General features: G+C 43.8%; 1 protein-coding gene across 4 annotated transcripts in view; it reads right to left on the bottom strand.

Moving 5' to 3' along the window:
• PLEKHG1 (pleckstrin homology and RhoGEF domain containing G1) overlaps nucleotides 1–23,237 on the bottom strand; it is a 229,913-nt gene that overhangs the window by 55,434 nt on the left and 151,242 nt on the right. For all 4 annotated transcript variants that reach the window (XM_078447461.2, XM_078447462.2, XM_078447460.2 and 1 more), the window contains one exon: nucleotides 11,798–11,898. In XM_078447461.2, the coding sequence (XP_078303587.2) occupies nucleotides 11,798–11,898 (101 nt within the window). The remainder of the gene's footprint in view (nucleotides 1–11,797; nucleotides 11,899–23,237) is intronic.

Raw genomic sequence — 23,237 nt, 5'->3', positions numbered from 1 at the left:
AAGGTGCATATGCCCCTTTGAAACAGCACACCTGTATCCCTTAGGTAAATACCTAGTAGTGCAATTGCTGGGTCGGAGGGTGGTTCTATTTTTAATTTTTTGGAGGAACCCCCATCCTGTTTTCCAGAGTGGCTGCACCACTTTGCATTCCCACCAGCAGTGCGAAAGAGATCCCCTTTCTCCGCATCCTTGCCAACATCTGTTGTTGCCTGAGTTGTTAATGTCCGCCATTCTGACAGGTGTGAGGTGGTATCTCATTGTGGTTTGGATTTGTATTTCCCTGATGATGAGTGATGTGGAGCATTTTTTCATGCGTCTGTTAGCCATCTAGATGTCCTCTTTGGAGAAGTGTCTATTCATGTCTTTTGCCCATTTCTTCACTGGATTATTCATTTTTGGGGTGTCGTGTTTGATATGTTCTTTATAGATTTTGGATACTAACCATTTATCTGATAGGCCATTTGCATTCCGTTGGTTGCCTTTTAGTTTTGCTGATTGTTTCCTTCGCTGTGCAGAAGTTTTTTATTTCGATGAGATCCCAATAGTAAAAACCCCCACAAGTCAGGTGTCAAGGGCATTCCAAGAGGCTCCTGGCAGCCGGGGCGAGCAGCACCAAGCCCTAAGGGCAGGACGGAGCCTCAGCTGAGAACTGTATGGACCCAGCACAGACTCCCCCGCCACCCCAGGCCCAGTGGGGCCCGGCCGGCAGCTTTATGCCACCATTGGCAAGTTAGAAACCACTTTTGTTTTCACGTTTGTTTTACTTTTTCACCGTGCCTCCGGAGACGTGTTGAGTAAGAAGTTGCTGCGGGCAAGATCAAAGAGGTTTTTGCCCACCTTCTCCTAGAGGATTTTGATGGCTTCCTGTCCTACATTGAGGTCTTTCATCCATTTTGAGTTTCTTTTTGTGTCTGGTGTAAGAAAGTGGTCCAGGTCCATTTTTCTGCATGTCGCTGTCCAGTTTTCCCAGCACCACTTGCTGAAGAGACTGTCTTTAATCCATTGGATATTCTTTCCTACTTTGTCAAATATTAGTTGGCCATACATTTGTGGGTCCAATTCTGGATTCTCTTGTCTACTCCACTGGTCTATGTATCTGTTTTTGTGCCATGACAATACTGTCTCGATGACTGTAATACGGTCTTGAAGTCTGGGATTGTGATGCCTCCAGCTTCGGTTTTCTTTTTTCGAGATTGCCTTGGCTATTCGGGGTCTTTTCTGGTTCCATACAAATTTTAGGATTGTTTGTTCTAGCTCTGTGAAGAATGCTGGTGTGATTTTGATAGGGATTGCTTAACTCCCTGTGTTCTAAATGTTATGCTAATCAAGCTCCTCTGAGGTTTAACTTCATCTCGTAGTGGACTGGCTGGTGGAAGTGTCTCAGGGGACCCACCCAAGCTCCAGGTACAACTCACCTGTAAATGAGTGGCTGGCATTTGTTGCTCAAACCACAGGGTGGGAGGGAGCTGGGATGGAGCTGAGACGCCTTCTAGTCCCAACCCCTAATTTTAAGGTTAGGAAATCATGGCTCATGCAAGGGAAGTAGCTTACCTTAGTTCACACAGCTAATAATTAATGGCCACAACTGGGGTGAGTAACAGGGCTGTTGAATCCCAGGCCTCCACTCAATTTTAAACACATGTATTGAGTGATTTATTTCCTGACCAACTCTAAAAAGCTGAGGTTTCTTCAATGGGAGACCTTGTCTACCTGGGAGCCCTAGCTGGAGTCACCAGGCTAGCTTTCTTTTGCAATCATTTTCTATAATAGGACAAACACAAAAAATGGGAACAGTGAGGAAAAAGTAACGGGATTGCTTTCGTGCTCTTGTCATAAGGGCCATCATCCTAATGTATGTGGCCCACCATCTGGTTTGTTCTCCATTCGACAATAATTATTGAAAGCCTCCACGGCAGGCATTGTTCCAGGTATGGAGGTACGGGACAAAGAACGTGGGCAAAAGTCCCGTCCTATGGTGCTTATGCCCTGACCAGAGGTGCTAAATGTTAATAACTGAATAAATAAAGAGCGCGATAGCAAACGAAAGACAAATGTGGGCAAGGATGTGAAGAACGCAAACCTTGTACACTGTTGGTGGGAACAGAAAATGGTGCAGCCCCCATGGAAAGCAGTTCTTCAAAAAATTAAACGTGGAACTGACATGTGAGCCAGGTATTGGATTTCTGGGTATTTATCCAAAAGAAACGAAATCAGGAACATGAAGAGATATTAACACGCCCATGGTCATTGCAGTACGATTCACAATGGCCAAGATGTGGAAACAACTTAATACATCAGTGGATAAAGAAAACATGGTATGTACATACAATGAAATATTATTTATCCTTTACAAAGGGAGGAAATTCTGTAATATGTGATAACATGGATAAGCCTTGAAGACATGCTAAGTGAGACAAGCCAGTCACAAAGGACACAGACAGTATGACTCCACTTACTTGAGGAATCTAAAGTAGTCAACTTCAGAGACTCGAATAGTAGAATGATAGATCCCAGGGGTTTGCAGGGGGAAGGGGGAGCAAATGGAGGCGTTGCTAATCAATGGGCAAAAAGTCCCAGTTAAACAAGATGAATGAATTCTAGACATCTGCTGTGCAACATAGTGCCTAAGTTAACAATAACGTATTGCACACTTTAAAATTCGGTCAAGAAGATAACACGTTAAGCATTCTTATGTAATAAAAAATAAAATTTGAAAACACCATTTTTCTAAAAACAGAAAAACTTGGGGGTATCTGGGTGGCTCAGTTAGGTAAGTGTCCAACTCGTGATTTCAATTCAGGTCATGATCTTATGGTTTGTCAGATAGAGCCCTGTGTTGGGCTCTGTGCTGACAGTGTGGAGCCTGCTTGGGATTCTCTCTTTCCCCCTCTCTCTCTGCCCTTGCCTTGCTCTCTCTCTCTCTCCCTCTCAAAAAAAAAAAAAAAAAAAAAAACACACACACACACACACAAAAAACAAAAACCAGAAAAATCTAAACGAAATTACAGTAGAAACTCACATATCATAATGTATTATCACTTAATAAGAAACGTTTATGTGAAAAATAGTACAGTATTGGTTTTACTGAAAACAAAACAACATAATATGACATTATACTATGTGATACGAAGCAGAAAGGGCAATGTGGGGAGAGCAATTGAGGCTGGGTGGTGGGGGAAGAGCGTTGGAGCAGTCATGGAAAACTCTTGTTGGAGGTGATGTTTGAGTGGGGGGAAGGCTGGAAGAGAAGAAAGCCACTTAAGAAATCAACTGTGAGTCCAGAATGAGCTTGATGTGCTCTTGTGTGAGGTTACAGAAAGGAAGCCACTGTGGCTGGACTTTGGTGAACAACAGGAGTGTGGGAGATACAGGAAGTAGACTAACTATAAAACAATACGCCCTGTACTACGGGAGCACAGACGTGGCCATGGAATGTGGTGTATCAGCCACTGAAGATACTCCATAAAGACCAGGACCAGGCCTGTCCTTCTAGAGTTACGGCTTAAGGGCGGGGACCGGGTTTCTCATTGCATCTGTGAATCTAATGAACAGCCCTACATACCCATTGACAGGAAGGAGTGACTCATAGATTGTGTTTTAGGCTCACAGCTAAAATTAGAGTCATCCCACCTTCAGGTTTTGGGTATTTCCCATTTTCCCTGAGTAACTGTTTCAGATATTTTTTCTTTTTTGAGTAGGGCTCGGAAAAAGAAGATTCACATTTCTTACTTGAGCTCAAGTCCCTTTTTTGGGGGGTACAATTAGAGGAAACACTGTTCACTTTCACAGAACACATTACATGTAAAATTTGCTCTGACCAGTGATGTGAACGTGAAGGCAGGAACTGTATTTTGACCTTGAAGATTCTACTGCCTTACACCAAATGAGATTCAGGAATGAAGCCTCTCCCCTTCTGGTCTGCAGAGGACTCTTAGCACCACTTCCTTTTCCCACCCACCTAAGTCAGCTGGCATTTTAACTTGTTGCAAGCATCCAGGCACATGTACACATGGGAACAGAAAATGGAACGAGGTTAACGGCACCAAATGTTCCATTAATTTCACTCAGCACTGGCCTTGGAAAGTCCACTTGAAAAAAAGCCTGCAGGTAAAAATATTTCTACCACTGTGCAGAAGTTAAAGAGATTCTGGTGGTGAAAAAATGGACTAAAAGAAAACTTCTCCCAACTTTTGCTGCCTTACTGTTCTCTGTATCCCCTGGTTCACTTTCTAAATTACATTTCAAGGGCGAAAAAAAGGATGGCTCAGATCATTTTTTTTTTAGACTTAAGACTAGACTTAGCTGAGTATTTTACAAGCAGTGACTTGTATACAGAATAAAGAGAAAGAGTTTAAGGGAAAAGCAAGATTTGACTCTCATCTTCTGAGGAGGGAACGGAGCTTAGATGATTTTAACTTGCTAATAAGTTTGAAATAGAAATTCAATAGAAAAGAATGATCTGTCTTTCCTCAAAGATTCAAATTATAGTTTAGGTAACTCTTCCCTATTCCAAGAGAAGGATGAGTGTATAAAACAGTCGATATGTTCTTCTTTAATAGGAAGTAAAAAAAAAAAAGTTTTGGGATTTTAGGGGCATGTTAAGAGGGTGAAAGAAGTTTCTTCTCACTGACCTAGTTTCCTGACCATTCGGGGATTTCTTCCAGACACCAAACTAGAGACTTACATTTCTAGGCTACCACAGGGATTACGAGAGGAAAGAGAGATTTCGCTGTAAAAAGGAAAACAAAAATGAAGTATCAACTTCATCCCCAAATGTTTTATGTTGGCAGATTTTGTGAAATAACAATTTAAATCTAGTCATATACCAAAATTGAACAAAGACAGTATGAGGGGGGCGCCTGGGTGGCTCAGTCTGTTGAGTGTCCGACTCTTGATTTTGGCTCATGTCATTTTCTCATGGTTGTGAGATTGAGCCCATGTTACACTCTATGCTGGTCATGGAGCCTGCTTGGGATTCTCTCTCTCTCTCTCTCTCTCTCTCTCTCTCTGCATCCCGCCCCCCCCCCCCCCAACTGTCCTGTGTGTGCTCTCTCTCTCTCTCAAAATAAAGAAATAAACATTTAAAAAAAGATAGTATGAGAAAGAAGTTATAGATATTGGTCATTTATAAACACGTATAAAAAATTTCTTAAAAACATACAAACAAATCAAACGTATCAGTGCATAAATATATAAAACATCATGACCAGGTAGGGTTTATTCCAGTAATAAGTGTATGATTCAAATAGAATGTGTATTAATACAATTTACCACATTATGAACAGAGGGAGAAAATCATATCCTAATTTTCTTAAAGGCAGATTAAGTATTCAATGAAATTTAGTATGCACTCACAATATCCTAGCAATATAGGAAAAAGTGTTTATCTAAATCCCAGAACAAAGAGAGTTAAAGCATCCCTGCTAATGTCAGAAAGACAATAAGGATGCCAACATCATATCAACATTGCTGAGAGGACCTATCCCAAACAATACACAAGAAAAAACATAATGGGTAGAAGAATACAGGAAGACAAAAAGATTTCCTCATTTTCAGCTAGTGTCTGTACAGAAAATCCAAAAGGATTTATAAACCACTATTAGAGCTACAGAAAAGCTTAGAAAGTTAGTTGGATACTATCACAACATAACAATCAATAACATTCCCAGACGACAATGAGTCAATTTAAAAATAGAAGACATATTCTAGTCAAAACAACATTGAAAGGCATTAGGCTTTTAAAAGTTGTGTGCGTGAAGGTGATGGAGAAATTATAAAACATTTAAACAAAGGCTTGATTGAAGAGAAATAGGTTTATGGATGGGATGACCCAATACTGTAAAGATATCAATCTGTCAAAGTTGATCTATATTAAATGTAGTTTCAATAAAAATCCCAACAGAGTTCGTCATGGAACTTGACAAAATAATAAAAAAAAAAAATCACTTGACAATGCAGAGTCAAGAAAAGCTAAGCCATTGTTGAAGGGTAACGTGGGCTTAATAATGAAGACAGTGTGGTATGGGGGAGAGACGGACAAATAGAGTAATGAAACAGAATACACAGCTCAGAAACAGACACACACACACATGTAAAAGTCACATGAGAGGAACATGGAGGTAGAAATAAGCAGAGAAAGGACGTACTTTTCAATCAGTGGTGATTGGGCCATTGGCTACACAGAGGAAAATAAGAATTTGTTCTTCCTACCATATACCATATCTCCAACAACTGCAGTAAGATTAAAGACAAAGCAAGCAAAAATGTAAGACTTTTAGAAAATAATAGTGCATAGTTATGAACTGAGGGTACAAAATACTTTTTTAAACACAACACGAAATCCACGTATTATAACATGTACATTTATTTAAAATGGTCAAACTTATGACCTCTTTTCAAACAAACTGTAATTAAAGCTAAAAGACAAGTCTTATAGTAGGAGGTGGTGTGCAACTCACATAACCCACAAAGATCACTAGCCAAAATTCATCAAGCACTCCTACACGACAAGAAGAAAAGGAAACGTCCTGACAGAAAAATGGGCAGTGGATAGGAGGCAGAAATTCACACACGAAAAATAGAAGTGGCCAACAAACAAGAAAAGATGCTCGATCTTTTTTTTTTATGTTTATTTATTTTGAGGGAGGGAGGGAGGGAGGGAGGGAGGGAGGGAGGGAGGGAGAGAGAGAGTGTGTGTGTGTGTGTGTGTGTGTGTGCGCGCGCATAAGTGGGGGAGGGGCAGAGAGAGAGGAAGAGAGAGAATCCCAAGCAGGCTCTGTGCTGTCAGCGGGGCTCTATGTCACGAGTCGTGAGATCATGACCTGAGCCGAAACCAGGAGTTGGACGCTTAACCAACGGGGCCACCCAGGTGCTCCAAAAGATGCTCAGTCTTATTTATAATGGACAAAATGCAAAGTAATGTATCCCCCAATGGGATAGTACATCACAGTTAAAATAAACAAAGTAGAGGTAGAAAGCTCAAAAACAATGTTGAGTGAAAAAAATTTTGTGAAAGGTTGACACAGTTTATGCCATGTTTGAAATAAGCGAAAGCATGTTACATGTTAAAAAAAAATTTTTTTTTAATGTTTATTTTTTTTGAGAGAGAGAGAGACAGACAGGGTGTGAATAGGGAAGGGGGAGAGACAGCGGAGACACAAAATCTGAAGCAGGCTCTAGGCTCTGAGCTGTCAGCGCAGACCCCGACGCGGGGCTTGAACTCACAGACCATGAGATCATGACCTGAGTCAAAGTCGGACGCTTAACCGACTGAGCCACCCGGGTGCCCCGCATGTTACATACTTTAAATTAAATACTTACGTATATAGTCATGGCCACAAAATCCTACTTGGGAATGAAACACCAAGTCTTGGATAGTGACAGTGCTGGTGTTATACTGAGCCAGATTACGCTGGCTTGCCTGAGCCAATTCTGCACGCCTCTCCCTACTTCCGTGTTCAGTGATGTCACGTTAGCGGCTTAAAATCTGCGGTGAGGGGACGTTTACACCACAGAAATTGGCAAACAGTGTAAATCCCAGATTCCCCCTCTCTTCTCCTGTTGCCGGAGAACTCGCTTACGAGCAACATCTCTGTGTCATTCTCTACAGAGTGAAATGCAGTTGGGAAGGGTATATAAGGGACTTGAACATTATTTACAATGTCTTGCTGTTTTAAAACATTTCTAAAGCAAATATGACACAAGAAAAAGCTTTAGGCCACCCGGGTGGCTCAGTCGGTTGAGCGTCCAACTCTTTTTTTTTTTTTTTTAATTGCTTTAAGTTTATTTATTTATTTTGCAAAAGAGAGAGAGAGCAGGGGAGGGGCAGAGAGGGAGAAGCAGAGTGAGCGAGCGAGAGACAGAGAGAGAGAGAGAGAGAGAGAGAGTCCCAACAGGCTCCTTGCTGTCAGCACAGAGCCTGATGTGGTGCTCGAGCTCATGAACCGTGAGATCATGACCTGAGCCCAAACCAAGAGTGGGACACTTAACCTACTGAGCCACCCAGGTACCCCAAACATCTAACTCTTGATTTGGGTCAGGTCATGATCCCATAGTTGTGGAATCAAATCCTGCATCAGGTTCTGTGCTGAGCACGGAGATGGCTTAAGATTTTCTCTCTCGGGGCACCTGGGTGGCTTGGTCGGTTAAGCTTCCGACTTCAGCTCAGGTCATGATCTCTCGGTCTGTGAGTTCGAGCCCCGCGTCGGGCTCTGTGCTGACAGCTCAGAGCCTGGAGCCTGTTTCAGATTCTGTGTCTCCCTCTCTCTCTGCTCCTCCCCCGTTCATGCTCTGTCTCTCTCTGTCTCAAAAATAAAAAAAAAAAAACGTTAAAAAAAAAATTAAAAAAAAAAAAAAAAAAAAGATTTTCTCTCTCTATTTGTCTCCCCCACTAGCATGATCTCTCTCTCTTTAAAAAAATAAATAAAATTTACAAAACTTTGATAGAGTGAGGGTGGGATTCATGGGTGCTTATCATGCTACTCTATGCTTTTCTGTCTTTTGGAAATATATATTGAAAACAATATCTAGTCAGCAGAGTTTTTCAGGCCAGCATAACACCATTTTCTTTTTCCCCTCTTTAATTTTAGAGATTTAAATCTTGCTTAGTTGGTCACAATAATATTATATTATGTTGAAAAATCTGGACCTGAACTAATAATAGAACCTTCAAAATTATTTTAAGCCCCAACCATAGATTTGCCAGATAGTCGTAGCTTTGAAATCAACTGATGTAGGACATCTAATAAAGGAGTCATAAGAGGCATTAATATAAAAAGTCACATCAATACTATTTATTTAGCCTAATGTAACAGCAAAGACGTTTGAGCTCTAAATGTAGACTTCAGATTTAAGGGGAAGGAAATAAAAATGAATAGGGACCCAACAGTATAGACAACGCACCTGAAAAAGTTAAACAAGAAGATATTCTTGAAAATAATAGTGAAATAAAATAATAAGAAAGCCAACAGAAATTTGACAAAACCAGAAATTTGGCAAATAGGCTAAACTGGATGCCTAGTTCCATGTCGTTGAGCAAAGGACTTTTTCTACACTGCATGACTGATTCGTCTGTAAGATGTGCGTACAATATGCATCCTAACCCCGGAGAGCTGTTACAAGGATTAAATGAGATAAGGCATGTGCAGGGGATGTCTAAGTGTGACCTACGAAAGGGAGAGGCATGAATACGTTGTGCTCGTTGTGTGCACGCTGCGTCCCTACACTGACGCGTCACGTATCATCATCATCGGGCTACTCATTCACTCTGCCTCAAGTTTATTTTAGACATGTCTGGCTTCCTTGCTCAGAAAACACCAAAGAGAAAAGAACAGACAACTGATTCGGGAATATAAAAAGGCCTTCTCAGTCTTCCAACTCGTGCAGAATAGGCTCCACTGTCAAGGGCCGTTCTTGTTGCCTGGGTGGGGGGTGGGGGGGGGGCTACGCTTCTTTCTTACCTTTCTTTAAATTAGGGGACGTTGGAAGCTTTAAACTCTGGGGAGTAAAAACCCTTTCTGGACTACTCTGCAATGTCTCGGACCACGGCTGGAAACGCAGGGCTCCGTTCTGGCAAGAGGGAATATGGCTAAATGCCTGGGGTTTGGGGTCAGAGGAGCCCAGATGAGGCATAGAAAGTGATAGTGCTCATAAAACTCTATGGCCTCTGGCATGAAGTAGGCACTAGAAAAACAGTCATTACCATCAGCTCACAGCCAAACCACCAGAAGGCACAGGCCAGGCGCCTCCCAGCATATATGCTTCCACCCTCGCCCCAGGTTACGGAGCTACTGCTAGGTTCTGGAAGGAGAGGCCACTCAGGGGCTCACAGGATTGACCATCACTTTACCGTCATTTACCATTTACCAGCTAAAATTTACCATTGTGGCGAATGACGATTAAATGGGAGCCTGCCTGAACACCGATGCATTGCTAATGAACACGCACACTCTAAATTCCCTAATTCAAGTTTCTGATGACCTTTCTCTCTTTTCTTAAATATTTTTTTAATGCTTGTTTATTTCTGAGAGAGAGAGGCAGAGAGAGAGACACAGAGAGTGACAGAAACACACAGAATCCAAAGCTGGCTCCAGGCTCTGAGCTGTCAGCACAGAGCCCGACGTGGGGCTTTAAGTCCGACGCTTAACTGACTGAGCCACCCAGGCGTCCCTCTCTATTTTCTTATTATCGTTATTTATTTTATGTCGAAGGTTTTCCCCAGCCACGGCTGCACGCTTCAAACATCGGAGAATCTTTCCAAAATTTCTGATGCCCTGGCCCCACCCCAAACTAATTCATTAGAATTTCTGGGGTGGGATCTGTCATATATTTTTTTTTTTAAACCTTCCCAGTTGATTCCAGTGTGTAGTTCAAGTTGAGAACCCCTATCTTGGAACACGCAGACTGGTTTTCAAAGTCTCCTGGGTCCAATTAGGAAGAGGCTTCAACACCTGCAGTTTTTACATCCTGGGCTTTCAAAATTAAAGGAGCTGTTGATGCATTTCAAGACGCATGTCTCCCAGAGAGGCCGTGCTCGGGCTGGGTGTTAGGGATTCGGAGGGAGCAAAGGAGATGTGGGTCCCGCCTCCAAGGTGTCACATATACCAATTTCATTAAGCAAAGTGGGGTAAGATTCATAGTTTGCGTTATGGTGGAGTCACACGATGGCAGGGAGCTGTCGAATTTCGTAATGGGATTTTAACAAATTCGACATCATCCCCGGTTGATGTTTTTGGTGCTTCCTCCGTGCTGGCATTGAGCTGGGCACTTTTGGTATATGAATGCACTGAAGCTTCACCACAACCTTACGGGACACCTATACTTACTGTTTCCGTTCATTCGTTCCACAAACGTTTGCATGGCGCCTGTACACCAGGCACTGTTGAGGTACAAGGGCAGTAAGGAAACAGATCCCTGTCCTTGGGGGAGTGGGCGTGGCGAGGAAAGAAACAACAGATGTCAACCCAAAGTTAGTTACAGGGTATGTCGGAATTCGATACATGCCAGGAGAAAAAGAGCAGTTGAGGGGGGTGGGTGGGTGTGTGTGTGTGTGTGTGTGTGTGTGTGTGTGTCCGGCAAGCTTCATGGAGAAAGGAAGACACGGGTACAGCCTTGGAGGGAGGGAGTTAGTTATTCTACTCCATCGAAAGACTCACACAAAGATACCTACATGGCTCAGCTGGGATGCAAACCCAGACATGTTGGAAACCAGAGTCTGTGCCCTTAACCTGCCTACTTCCTGGCAGAAGTTTCACAACATACAACACTAACCAATTTGCCTGTCCCAGCCCCTTCAGCAAATTTTCTAAGCCCAGTGTCTTTTATGTAGTTGGTCCTCAATACGTGTTTGAACTAATCATTTAAATGTAAATTATTAAGTAATTTGCATTCCCATATGTTGTGACCTAAAGCAGTTGTGTGTTTACGATGTCCTCCCCACGCCCTAGGCAGAAGACAACTTCTAGAAAATCCAGGGGAGGTGGGGTGCTGCAGACTAAGCATGCACACGCTTCTGGATGCCCCGTTTCTGTTGTGTTGTAGAAGAAAGATGTCACTCCTCCGTCAGGGCAAACAGGTCTCTTCTCCGAGTCAGGAGGGTGGAGTGGGATGGAATATTAAATAAATGGGAGACTCATCTAGAACAAGGATGCTTCTAGCTAGAAGGCTTCATCATATGATGGCACACAAAACCGTATGACGTCGAATCAAGGATTACAGGTAAAGTTTTCTTAGACTGCATTCACGTGAGAGAAAGTCATCACATTCTCGTGTGAGAACAATCATTTGAGTATGAACTTACCTATTGAAGTGGTAGATATCCTGTATGTTTCCAAAGAGGGCTGATCTTTCTTCTGTCCCCAGCGGAAGTTTTGTTTGGTCCCTGATGCAGTCAAGGTAATCCTGGGAAATCAATGACAAGGATGTCTTAAACATTCCTGTCCTTCTCCAAGCCATCTTTAGTTATGCAGGACAAATCTTTCATATCAGTTTCAAGTAATTATTATGCTAATGTGCTCATTAATTGTACTGTGTCTCGTTTATTAATGATGACAGTACTTACCTATTTATAGAACAGGGAGTTTGGACAAGAAGAAGGAGTATGCCACACATTAGTCTATATACCCCCCAAACGTATTAGAGCCTCCCTAGATGGATAATATAATGATCTTCGTTTCTCAGAATGTCAGAGTTTTGGCATAACAACACCGTCTTCTGTTTCCTTGACTGATTTATATGATAAAAAGATACTCAAATTCATATAGTAGAAAGCCAGAAATGCAGATCTTAACATTTCTCATCACAAGATAAAAAATTTGTAACTCTGTGTGGTGATGGCTGTTCACTGAACTCAATGCGGTGATCATTTCACAGAATATATGTGTATCAAATCATTATGTTTTACACCTTAAACTAATGCAGTGTTCTGTGTGAATTATATCTCCATAAACTGGGGGGAAAAGAGTTGTTTAAACATAACCTTTAAATCGGGAAGCTATCGGTTGTTAAAGTGCAGAACCAAATGCTTCCTCAAATACCAATTTCCAAAAAACCCAAAACTCTCTTTTTATTTTAATAAGCACATAACTCACTTATGCTATCTAGTAGGCTATGTTAATGAGCCATGGAAAGCTTTGAAATGATTTTACATCTTTTGACACAGTACCAGCTCCCAAGCAGAGCTAATGTGGGTTCAGATCCACAGTGGGTTAAGTGTGTGTGGCTTAGAAGCTTGGAGCTGCTGAGAGAAAGCTGTTTTCTGCCCCGGGTGTGAGAGTTCATAACTGAGTGTTCCCCCTTCCCCAGCAATGCTTGAAAAAAGGACTCTGTAGGAGGCCAGAAAACAATAAAGAAAAAAGTGAAAACAGCTGAAATAACGTAAAATAGAAAATAAATACAATCCCCTGCCCTGGGCTGCACGATGTACCGTGGCCCTCGACCAAACGTCACACGGTGTTATGCAGCATGTGGAGAAAGGGACCCTGCGAGAATCCCAGGCCACGGCCACATTCCAACGTCCAATCGCAAACACAATAGCATTTAGGTGCGACCAGCCAAAGGAGAAACGAAATTTAAGAACCATCAGATAATTCTTCCTTCTCCCTTTTCATCAGGCCCATTCATTCTCTCATGCTCTTCACGTTCCTCAAAGGAAAACCAGGCAGGGCCTCACCATAAACTTTCTCAGGAGCCCATTTCCCAGAATGCATCCTAACTTACCATTCTGGTTCTTCAAAATCGCTGGCATGCGTGAACCATTGTTTACTCATTTATTTTTTTAACTTCAATCCAAGTTAGCCAACATCTAGTGTAATAATGATTACAGGGATAGACTTTAGTGTCCCTAGTGTCCCATCACTTACACACAACACCCAGTGCTGATCCCAATAAGTGTCCTCTTTAATGCCCATCGCCCATTTAGCCCATCCCCCACCGACACCCCTCCGGCAACCCTGTTTGCTCTCTGTATTTAAAAGTCTCTTATGGTTTGTCTCCCTCTGTTCTTATATTATTTTTGCTTCCCTTCCCCTATGTTCATCTGTTCTGTATCTTAAATTCCACATGTAAGTGAAATCACATGACATCTGTCTTTCTCTGATTGACTTACTTCGCTTAGCATGATATACTCTAGTTCCATCTCCATTGTTGCAAATGGCAAGATTTCATTCTTTTTGATCGCCAAGAAATATTCCATTATATCTATATCTATGTGTGCGTACACACACACACACACACACACACACACACACACCCCCCACATCCTCTTTATCCATTCGTTAGTTAATGAACATTTGGGCTCTTTTCCATACTTTGGCTATTGTCAATAGTGCTGTTATAAACATCGGGGTGCATGTGCCCCCTTGAAACAGCACTCCTGTGTCCTTTGAATAAATATCTAGCAATGCAATTGCAGGGTCGGAGGGTGATTCTATTTTTAATTTTTTGAGGAATCTCCACACTGTTTTCCAGAGTGGCTACACCAGTTTGCATTCCCACCAGTAGTGCAAAGGGCTGAACCAATGTTTCTAAACATTTTTTCTCTTTTAAGCTTTGTGGTAACATCTTTTCTTCTGAAGACAGTGGCCACCTCAAGAAGAAATTTAAATTCACAGGGTTTAAGTGTCTCTGGCACCCAAAACCCACGACAGCAAGACATAGCCTCCTTCCTTTCATGAATGGAACAATTATAAGGAGCTTAAGTATCTGCATAGGATATAGAGCTAATGCCCAAATAAGAAATGCTAAAGATAGCTGGATAAGTACCTTTTGAACAACATGTAAACCTAACCTACACTTGTGCAAAAAACTAAATGTATTCAATGATGCTTACATAAAATTACAAATGGTACAAAAAGATGGGCTGATATTTACTTGCACTGAATGCTTATATTTGATAGTTGTTTAAAACGTTGATCAACATTTTATTTACTTATCTTTTTTTTCTAATAGGCTTCACACCCAGCGTGGAGCCCAATGTGGGGCTTGAACTCATGACCCTGAGATCAAGACCTGAGCTGAGATCAAGAGTTGGAGGTTTAACCAACTGAGCCACCCAGGCACTCCTGATAACATTCTATTCTATTCTGTTCTATTCTATTCTATTCTATTCTATTCTATTCTATTCTATTCTATTCACCTTTATTTATTTTTGAGAGAGACAGAGACAGAGTATGAGCAGGGGAGGGGCAGAGAGAGAGGGAGACACAGAATCCAAAGCATGCTCCAGGCTCTGAGCTGGCAGCACAGAGCCCCATGTGGGGCTTGAACTCACGGACTGCGAGATCATGACCTGAGCCAAAGTCAGACGCTCAACCGACAGAGCCACCCAGGTGCCCCATCATTTTAAAAGGACAGATCATGTGCGGAATTAAGAAGGTAAAACATAAGGTTATAGATGGGCATGAAATTAAACAGAAAGATAAGGATAGGCATGATCCACACAAATAGCAGGATAAAGGCTAGGGCAGAAGTGACATATGTGTGTGCCAAAATCACCTCGCTGGCTGCCATGGGCTTTAAAGGAGAAAACAATCCTTTTTCTCACTTCAGGTGAAGAGCTTGCTCATTTGCAGAAACCTGATACTAAATTCTTCATGTGAGGGAGAGATGGAGTTAAGGGGCTTGAAGAATTTCAGCGGGGGTTAGAAACAAAGAAGCATGGCTGGCTTCCAACAGAGGATGGCCCCTCTCCAAATCAAAGAGTTTCTAAACCCCCCAGTTCGTGGTAGGGAAACTAGAATGTCAAAGCTGCTCGTTTTCTGAAATTGTTGAGAAAACAGATCGTTAGGAGTCCCAATTTTTGTAGGTCACTCTAGAAAACGGATCAAAGTCAGGGCCACAGCTCGTTCCCCCCACTGATCATAATTAAGCCTTTTAAATATGATACTTTAACCCTAAACCAGTTACTGGAAACGACCGTAGCATGCACTGCATTAGCAGCTGTAATCATCTCAAGCCAAAATGAGAGGTTCGAAGCTCGGTGATAATAACAGTTGGTTCAGTGCTCAAATGACAGAGCAAAGACACCAATGAAATTTATTAGAGCCTGTCACACTGCTTATTAATTTTATTGGCTTGATGTCAGCACTTACGGCTACCCTACAGTTAACAATGAAGGATCAATTTAAAACTTTTGCATTGAAAACAATTATTCTCCAAAAAGATCAAAGAATTCACTCCACTTGGGAGAGGGACAAGGTGGGGAGATACACACAAAAAAAGGGCTTGCCACTAGTTGGAAAGATGTTCTATTACGCCATTTTAAATTTAGCCTCAGGTATTTATTTTCTAATCAGTTTATGGCCTCAGGATCTCCTTGAGATTTGTACACGGGTGTCCTCCTTGCGGTAACTTTTTCATCCCCTGTAACGTCCGGGACTGAAAACACCCAAGTAAAGACTAACTCGGTGCTATTTTACATTTATTTATTTTTGTGAGACAGAGAGAGACAGAGCACAACTGGCGGAGGGGCAGAGAGAGAAGGAGACGGAGAATCCGAAGCAGGCTCCAGGCTCTGAGCCGTCAGCACACAGCCCGACGCGGGGCTCGAACCCACAAACCGTGAGATCGTGACCGGAGCCGAAGTCGGACACTTCACCGACTGAGCCACCCAGGCGCCCCTCTATTTTCAGTGCCATAAATGGCAAAGGAGACCGTTCGCAAAGTGGTGCCCGAACTACAAGATAGGTGCAGAAGTTGAGAGTAAGCAGGTGGAAACTTCCAACATTTTGAGAGAACGAGATCTGTTGAATCTAACGATAAATTCGGGCTTATATTTTGCATGTCTGATTTCTTCCGTTTTGTTTTTCTAGCGATTTACTTCTTACTGTATTTTACAAAAGAATCAGCATGTGACTGACTGGAAGAAAACACGCACGCACGCACACACATATACATCCCTGTCCCTCGGCACAGGCAGAGGAGCCCTGGTCTAGGCAGTCCCCCAGCAGAGATGGTGCAGAAATGGACAGAGTTCAAATTCCGATTTAAACTCAAGTGCAGCGTCCTTGGTAGTTCGCCTTATTTCTCTAAGACGCGTATAGAATTAAATTAATGTCCCTGCCCCACTTCCCTTCTTCCTCTAAAATAACATTTAAAAATGTTTTAAAATGAGAACCTGTTTACCATAATAAAGATAAACCACAAGAGGGAAAGAGACGCGGACTTAGAACTATAGTCTCTCCACACTCTACATCCTTTCTATTCCCTTCCGCCTCCTCTCTCGCGGAGAGTCCATTGTAGAAACACAACAAAAAGGTTCCATTCCGAAGTCCTCTTGCTGACATTTCAAAGTTTGACCTAGTGGGTTTATAGTTGGCTTTTTGGTTGGTTTTTCTGTTTTTAGAACTTTCAAATTCCAAGTCCTTTGATGTCACTCGTATGTGAGACTTTTGGGTCTTTATTTTGAAGGAAGCATTTTTTTTTTTTCTTTTCTCCAACCCCTCCACCTTTTCTAGAAAGTAGTCATCTGTTTATCCCCAAACCTGCCCTCCAAATGCCATGTATTACATTGGGATGCCACTGACGCCACAATAAGTTACAAAAACTTACACTTGCGTATCAATTTACAGTTTAAAAGCATTCACATTCATTCCTACAACCCCCCCCCCCCGCTTTTATTGAGGACCTAAGACCGTGTGCCGAGTTCTGTTTTACAAGCTAAGAATTTAAAAAATGAATAAAACATGACTTCTGCCCCCAAGGAGTTCCCCGTGTGGTTGAAAGACCAGTGTAAACAAACAAGTACAATACGGCTGCTGCGTGGCTGATAAATATTCAGTATGGTGGACAGAGGGGGCAGAGAAAAAGTGCTCAATTCCAGGGTGGAGAGAGGCTCTCTACCAGAGGAAGCGTGCGTGAAACTGAATCTTTAAGGAGAACCAGCGTTCTGGATGTAGAGAAAGGGAGACAGCATCCAGGAAGGTAGAAAAGTGCAAACAGAGGCCTCAGGCCACTGAAAGGAGCTGACCTGGGCCAAGACGGCAGGGCCTGTGCACAGGCACACAGACCCGGGGGGTGAGCTGCGGTGTGAGGGCAGGCGGATCCTGGAGAATCTTCCGTGCTCTGTAGGTGGTGGCCACCACGGAAGGATGTAGGGACACCGCAGACCATCCCAGCCTCAGTGAAGAAAACAGAACAGAAGGTGTGAAACGGGGGCGGGGAGGCCAGTTAGACCAGCAGAGCAGCGCAGGTGAACCCAGACCAGGCCCTCGGCCGCAGGGTCTACAGAGGGGAACGCCATCTAACCGGCGTGAAGGACAGAAAGGAGCCGGTCAAGGGTGAGAGTCACAGTGGGTGAGGGACACTGTTGGCTCTCAGGATGTAGGGGGCCCACGGAGGTCACCCCAAGATGGGTCCCTTTGGCAGAAGGTCTATTTTGAGTTACAAAGCAATCAAAACCCAGCAGATTCAGGAAAAGCTCTTCAACCTCCCCCCGCCAAATGCCTAAAGAGTATTGAGAGAGGACCTGCTCCAGAAAGAGGGCTATCACCGCAGATAACCACATTATGATATGAGCCACGTAAGGCAGACAGGGAGGGACCTAAGCAAGGCCACTCCGAGCAAAGTCCTCTCGTCCTATTGTTTCCGAGGGGCCCAGCAAACATTTGTTTACCAAACATTTACTTTTTTTCCATCTTCCTGTAAATTGCATTCCTTCCTCTGAAGGCCCCGACCTTTGCCCCCTTCTCCTTAGTTCCAGATGACTATATATATATATACATATACATATGTATTGATATATATATACATATACATATGTGTGTGTATATATACGTATATACACACATATATATATACATATATGTATATATATATGTGTGTATATACGTATATATATGTGTGTATATATATATGTGTATATATATATATATACACACACACACACACACACACATACACATATGTATATGTATATATATATCATGTTGCCCGTCTTTGGAATTCCCATGTCTGTCCGTCCGTACGCTGTTAAATCGGATTTTGTCCTGTCAAATCTGTCTCAGGTCAACCTGATTCTTAGCCTGGCTGGAAGGACCTCGAAGGGGCCGGGATTTCTTGCTCCCCAACGAGGAGGAGGGAGTCCGCGCTTCTCTCTCCGCTCACTTTCCACGCTGGAGAGAAGGAGCTCTGTTCTCCTCCCCCGCAGCAAGACATTTCTCTTATCCTCTGTGGCGGGCAGTGAATTCAAAGGCAGGAAGGCCAACGCCTCGTCCACCGCATGGACGGAGCTGGGATGCTCCCTCTGGGAACAGCACCCACCGGCCCTCACCCTTCCTTCTGCCTCTCTTGGCCTGGAAGCTGGTGAGGTAAAAGTAACCCGGGGCCGCTCCTGCTGGCCGAGCCTGCAGAAGCCTCGGCTTGGCTCTAGGCCTTGTTGGCCGGCTGGTACCCGCGGTACTGGACCGCCTCACATCCAGAAAAACCACTGACAAACACCTCTGGGGATCTGCGATGAAGAGGAGACCAATCTTTTGGCCTCACTCCTCTAGACAGGAGACCTCCACGCGGCTCTGGCTTGCTCATCTTGTCTTCTTAGGGTCAAAGCTCTGAGGTGACATATGGGGTGTTACTTTCCAGCCATTGTCCTCTGCACAAATAGAGCCCCCAGGGAACATCACCGTGGTCATGACCGGTTCAGCATCACCGGCCTGGCCCAAGTCCCGGATGCACTTTCTCTCCCCGTTCCCGGGAGCCCTGGAGAGAAGAGGGTGGTGGGCTGGGGGCAAAGACAGGGCGTCAATCGGTTTGGGATGTGTGAAGACACATGTCGCTGTAGGATCTCCAAGGAGGGGTTTGGCAGGCTCAGGATCTGGGGAGAAAAACAGCGGTTGGCTCAGAAAGCTCCGTGGGGAGCTAGAAGCCATGCAAAGGCTGTGCAGCTTTGGGCTCGGGCTGAGGCAGCGCTGACAGAACAGAGAGGCCAAGGTCGTCTCCGATGCTCCAGCGGCCACGGCCACGGCCAGCGCCCACCCACAAAAAAGCAGCTTCCGAGTAGCTCGGTGTTGGCCGCCTGCAGCCTCGGTGAGGGGGGAGCAGGCCATGGCACCTCCAAGAAGTCTCCCGTGGCAGTGACAACAGCGAAGAGCCCTTGCAAAGGAAGTGATAACAGTAAGCGAAGAGCTGCGAGGCCACGGGCAGCACAGGACGCTGGGGCTCCCGCCCATGAGACTGCACCCCTGAGCGGGAGCAGCGGCGGGGGGCGCTTTGGAGATCTCTCGCTTGGAGCAGAGAGCCTGGCAAGCCCTCCTCTTCCGGACAGTCTCGGGGAAACCGAGACAGGATGACAGATTCCCGGGTGCAGTGACTAGAGAGAGCTGCGGCCGGCTCTGGAAGTGGCTAACGGGACTGTGAATTTTGACCCGGGAAGAGATGTGGGACCGGGGAGGATTGACCGGTTGATCCGTCCACCCGTGCACCCACCTGCACGCCCACCCACGCACGCACCCACGCACCCCCGCATCCCATGCCCGCACTCATCGCAGATGCATCCGTGAACGGGTTGGTGGTAGGTGTAGGGAAGGGGAAGCCGAGCATGAGAACCAGGTCAAGGGCCAAGATAAGCGGTGGGCGGGGGGGGGAAGATAAGCCCCTCGCCTGGGAGGTCCGGGCTGGGAACGCTGTCTTTCTGAGTAGAGCAGGGAGTGGCCACATGGGTCAGCTTCATTTCTTGGCTAGAAAAAATTCCAGTGAGCCAGAGAATACAGAGTAAAAAGTTCCCTCTCCCTCCGCAGGGCCCCTCCCTCTCCCCAGATGTCATTCTCCAGAGGTGCCTCTGGTTAGTGACCTGGTATGCATGCTTCTGGGCTATGTTCCAGGGCAGTGACATTTGTCAAAAATGAGATCTATGCTTGGTTCACAACTTTTCTCCCCCCACTCAATGTATATAAATACACAGGCTTCCTATATGTCAGGATAGTTCTTTGTCATTCTTTATAGTGACTGTGTTGTATTCCATTCAATAGTTTCATTATAATGTACACAACTAAGAGTTTTGGGGGCCACAGCCTATGTGCGAGTTTCTGTATTAAGGGGGGACGTCAAGAAACAAGTAAGATGTGACCCTGTACTCTAGGTGCTCCCAAGAAGAGTACAGGAGAAAGGCATGTGAAAGAAAGAAGTCAGAGTATGACAATGTGTTATAAAAATTATTTACAAAATGCGGTGGGAGGATAGAACACATTTTCAAACAAAAGAAACCCTTTCTCTTTCTTCCAAATAAGCCACTAATCAGGGTTTATAGTAAAATCTCCCTCTGTAGCCTGCAGATAAAGTATCAGGAGTTAATCTTCCAGTTAATCTCTTTTCTCTGATTTCTCTGCCCACATCCATGGGGGGGAAGGGGGGAGGAGGGTACAGCTAAAGAAATGGGAGCCGGGGGTCTCTGGCCACTTCATCAAGCTGGAAACAAAGCTCTTATTGTGGGAGCAGTGTTCTCCTTGAGTCTGTATAACGTTGCCTCCACACCGCGGAAAAGTGCGCAGAAAATGTCATATATCATCATGGCGACAAACTCTGCCAACCTTGTTGGGGGTCGGGGAGGAGCGGGGGCAGAGGGGGGAAGACAGGGAGAATGAATAGAGGGGAGCAGAAGGGGGAGAAGAGAAGAGGGAAGAAAAAGCGGAGTAGAAAGCACAAGAGGGAAAAGAAGACGAGGAGAGAAAGAGGGAAGAATAAGAGAGGAAGACGTACACCCCGTGTGCAGGCACCGCAAGGGGGCTGGGTGGGGGGGTGGGGAGCAAAGGGGGAAGAGTTAAAAGCATCTGTTGCTGGTAGGAGATCAGTTCTCATCCAGTCTTCCTAACTGATGGTATAGAAGCTGATCTTAACTGGTGGTATGTAAAAGTCAGAATTAATGGCTCTGAGACATTTGAGTAAAAGGATCATATATAAACAAACAAACAAACAAACAAATAAAACTGGGAGCTTTCAGCCTCATTATACCTAGCATAATACTTTCAATACATAAAGCATCAGTAAAAAATGTCAGGAATGGCCTTCTTGTTAAGCTGTGACAAATGATACAGTCTGTTCAGTCCCCTCCAGTGTTTCCCCTCTTCCTCCTAAGAGAAGGGGAGCAGGGAGGTGGGACAGCCAGCCCTAGACAGGGGGAGGATTGGGCAGGTCTTCCCAGAAAGAGAAACTTGGTCTGGGCAGACAGGAATTCTATTAAAAACAGAAATGCTGAGTAGAAAGAGAAATAGATCTCTGCTTGAAGACAACTGGGTATATTTGGTTTTCTCCAAACAAAAACTGGGTATATTTGGTTTTCTCCAAAGGCTTTAAGCAGAAAACACAAATGAACTGGCAGCCTATAGTAACTGAATCAGAAGAAACGGGATTAGCATTAATATATTAAAGTTCTTCAAGCAACTGGATGCCCATCTTTTCCTATGCTTTTGGCACACCATTATGGAAATCAGTTGTCTTTTTTTTTACTTCATATTGACATCCAGAGGAAGATGCGATGTATACAAACGCAAATAAATTTTAAAAATTCATGATAATTAAAAAGAATTTGGTGCAAATATAGTACTACAATTAATCTCTTAGCTTACCAAGTTAGAACGGAAAAGTTCTTACGAGAGTCCCTTCTGTAATGAAAACATGGCAGGAAACTTAATTTTCTATTGCTTTGTTAAATATTTATTTTAAAAACTGTGTTTAGTGTTTTCAAATTACATTGACAGCATTCCCATATGTAAAAGCTCTTCTTAAAATAGGGGACAGGGACACATGCTCCTTTCGAAGTCCCGCTCGCACTGAGATATCTTTCCATACTTATTTGAAACCCACCATCGCTTTTTTTCCTGTACTCTTTAATCCCATCGTCATTTCTAACAACCAAAAAAGAATAAAGCATTTCTGGGATAATCTAAGTGCTCACCGAATATGCATGAATGTAAAGTATGTTTAAAATCTTCACAATGGGCAACCGGAGAATTTGCCAGAACCATCTGGAGTAAAGCACAGCACCAGCATCCCAGTGGGTGCTGATGAGATAGGAAAGACAGGTTTATTAAACACTTCCTCTGGAAGGAGTCCCCCCCCCCCCACCCCCACCCCCGGGTCACCTTACTTTTCTCCAACTCTCTTTTTATGTCTTCCTTCTCATTGGGTTAACTTTATGCAGCATCATTATTATTATTTTTTTTGCCATTTTATTTTCATCACCGAGACAAACTCTGCCAACTTTGCTGAGGCTGGGGGGAGAGGGGGGTAACAGAGACAGGGTGAAAGAGGGGGATAATGAGGAGAGGGGGACAGAAGGGGGAAAAGAGAAGAGGGAAGAAAAAGGGGAGTGATGTTTTCCCTGAGTCTATGTAACGTCGCCCCCACACCATGCAGAACCATGCTGAAAACGCAATATAGTTCTCCGGGTCCAAGCCAGGGAAGGAAGCAGACAGATACAATTAGATGTGGCTATAATCCTTAAGGAGGAAAACAGCAAAGGGATGTGATGTCCTGGGAGAGCTTTAAGTACCTGAAAATGAGAACTGATTCATCTCAATTATAATCACGGTACTGCTAGTATAATTTGAAACACGGTAATTAAGGAAAATTAAATAAAGCCCAAAGGATTTTGTATATGGGCAAGAGCATAAAATAAAAGATCAGTAAAATAAATGTACGTTATTAGATCATCTGAAGTTTAACACCTCCTCACTGCTATTTACTACGATCAGTAGTCTTACGTTTATGTTCATTGCTACGCGCGGAGCTCACTGCTTTACACGCATTGT

Source organism: Panthera onca, chromosome B2 (genome assembly GCF_046562875.1).
Source record: "Panthera onca isolate mPanOnc1 chromosome B2, mPanOnc1 haplotype 2, whole genome shotgun sequence".
In the NCBI taxonomy this organism is placed as follows: domain Eukaryota; kingdom Metazoa; phylum Chordata; class Mammalia; order Carnivora; family Felidae; genus Panthera; species Panthera onca.
The sequence above is the reverse complement of the archived record's forward strand: the minus strand, read 5'-3'. Positions and strand labels throughout refer to the sequence as shown.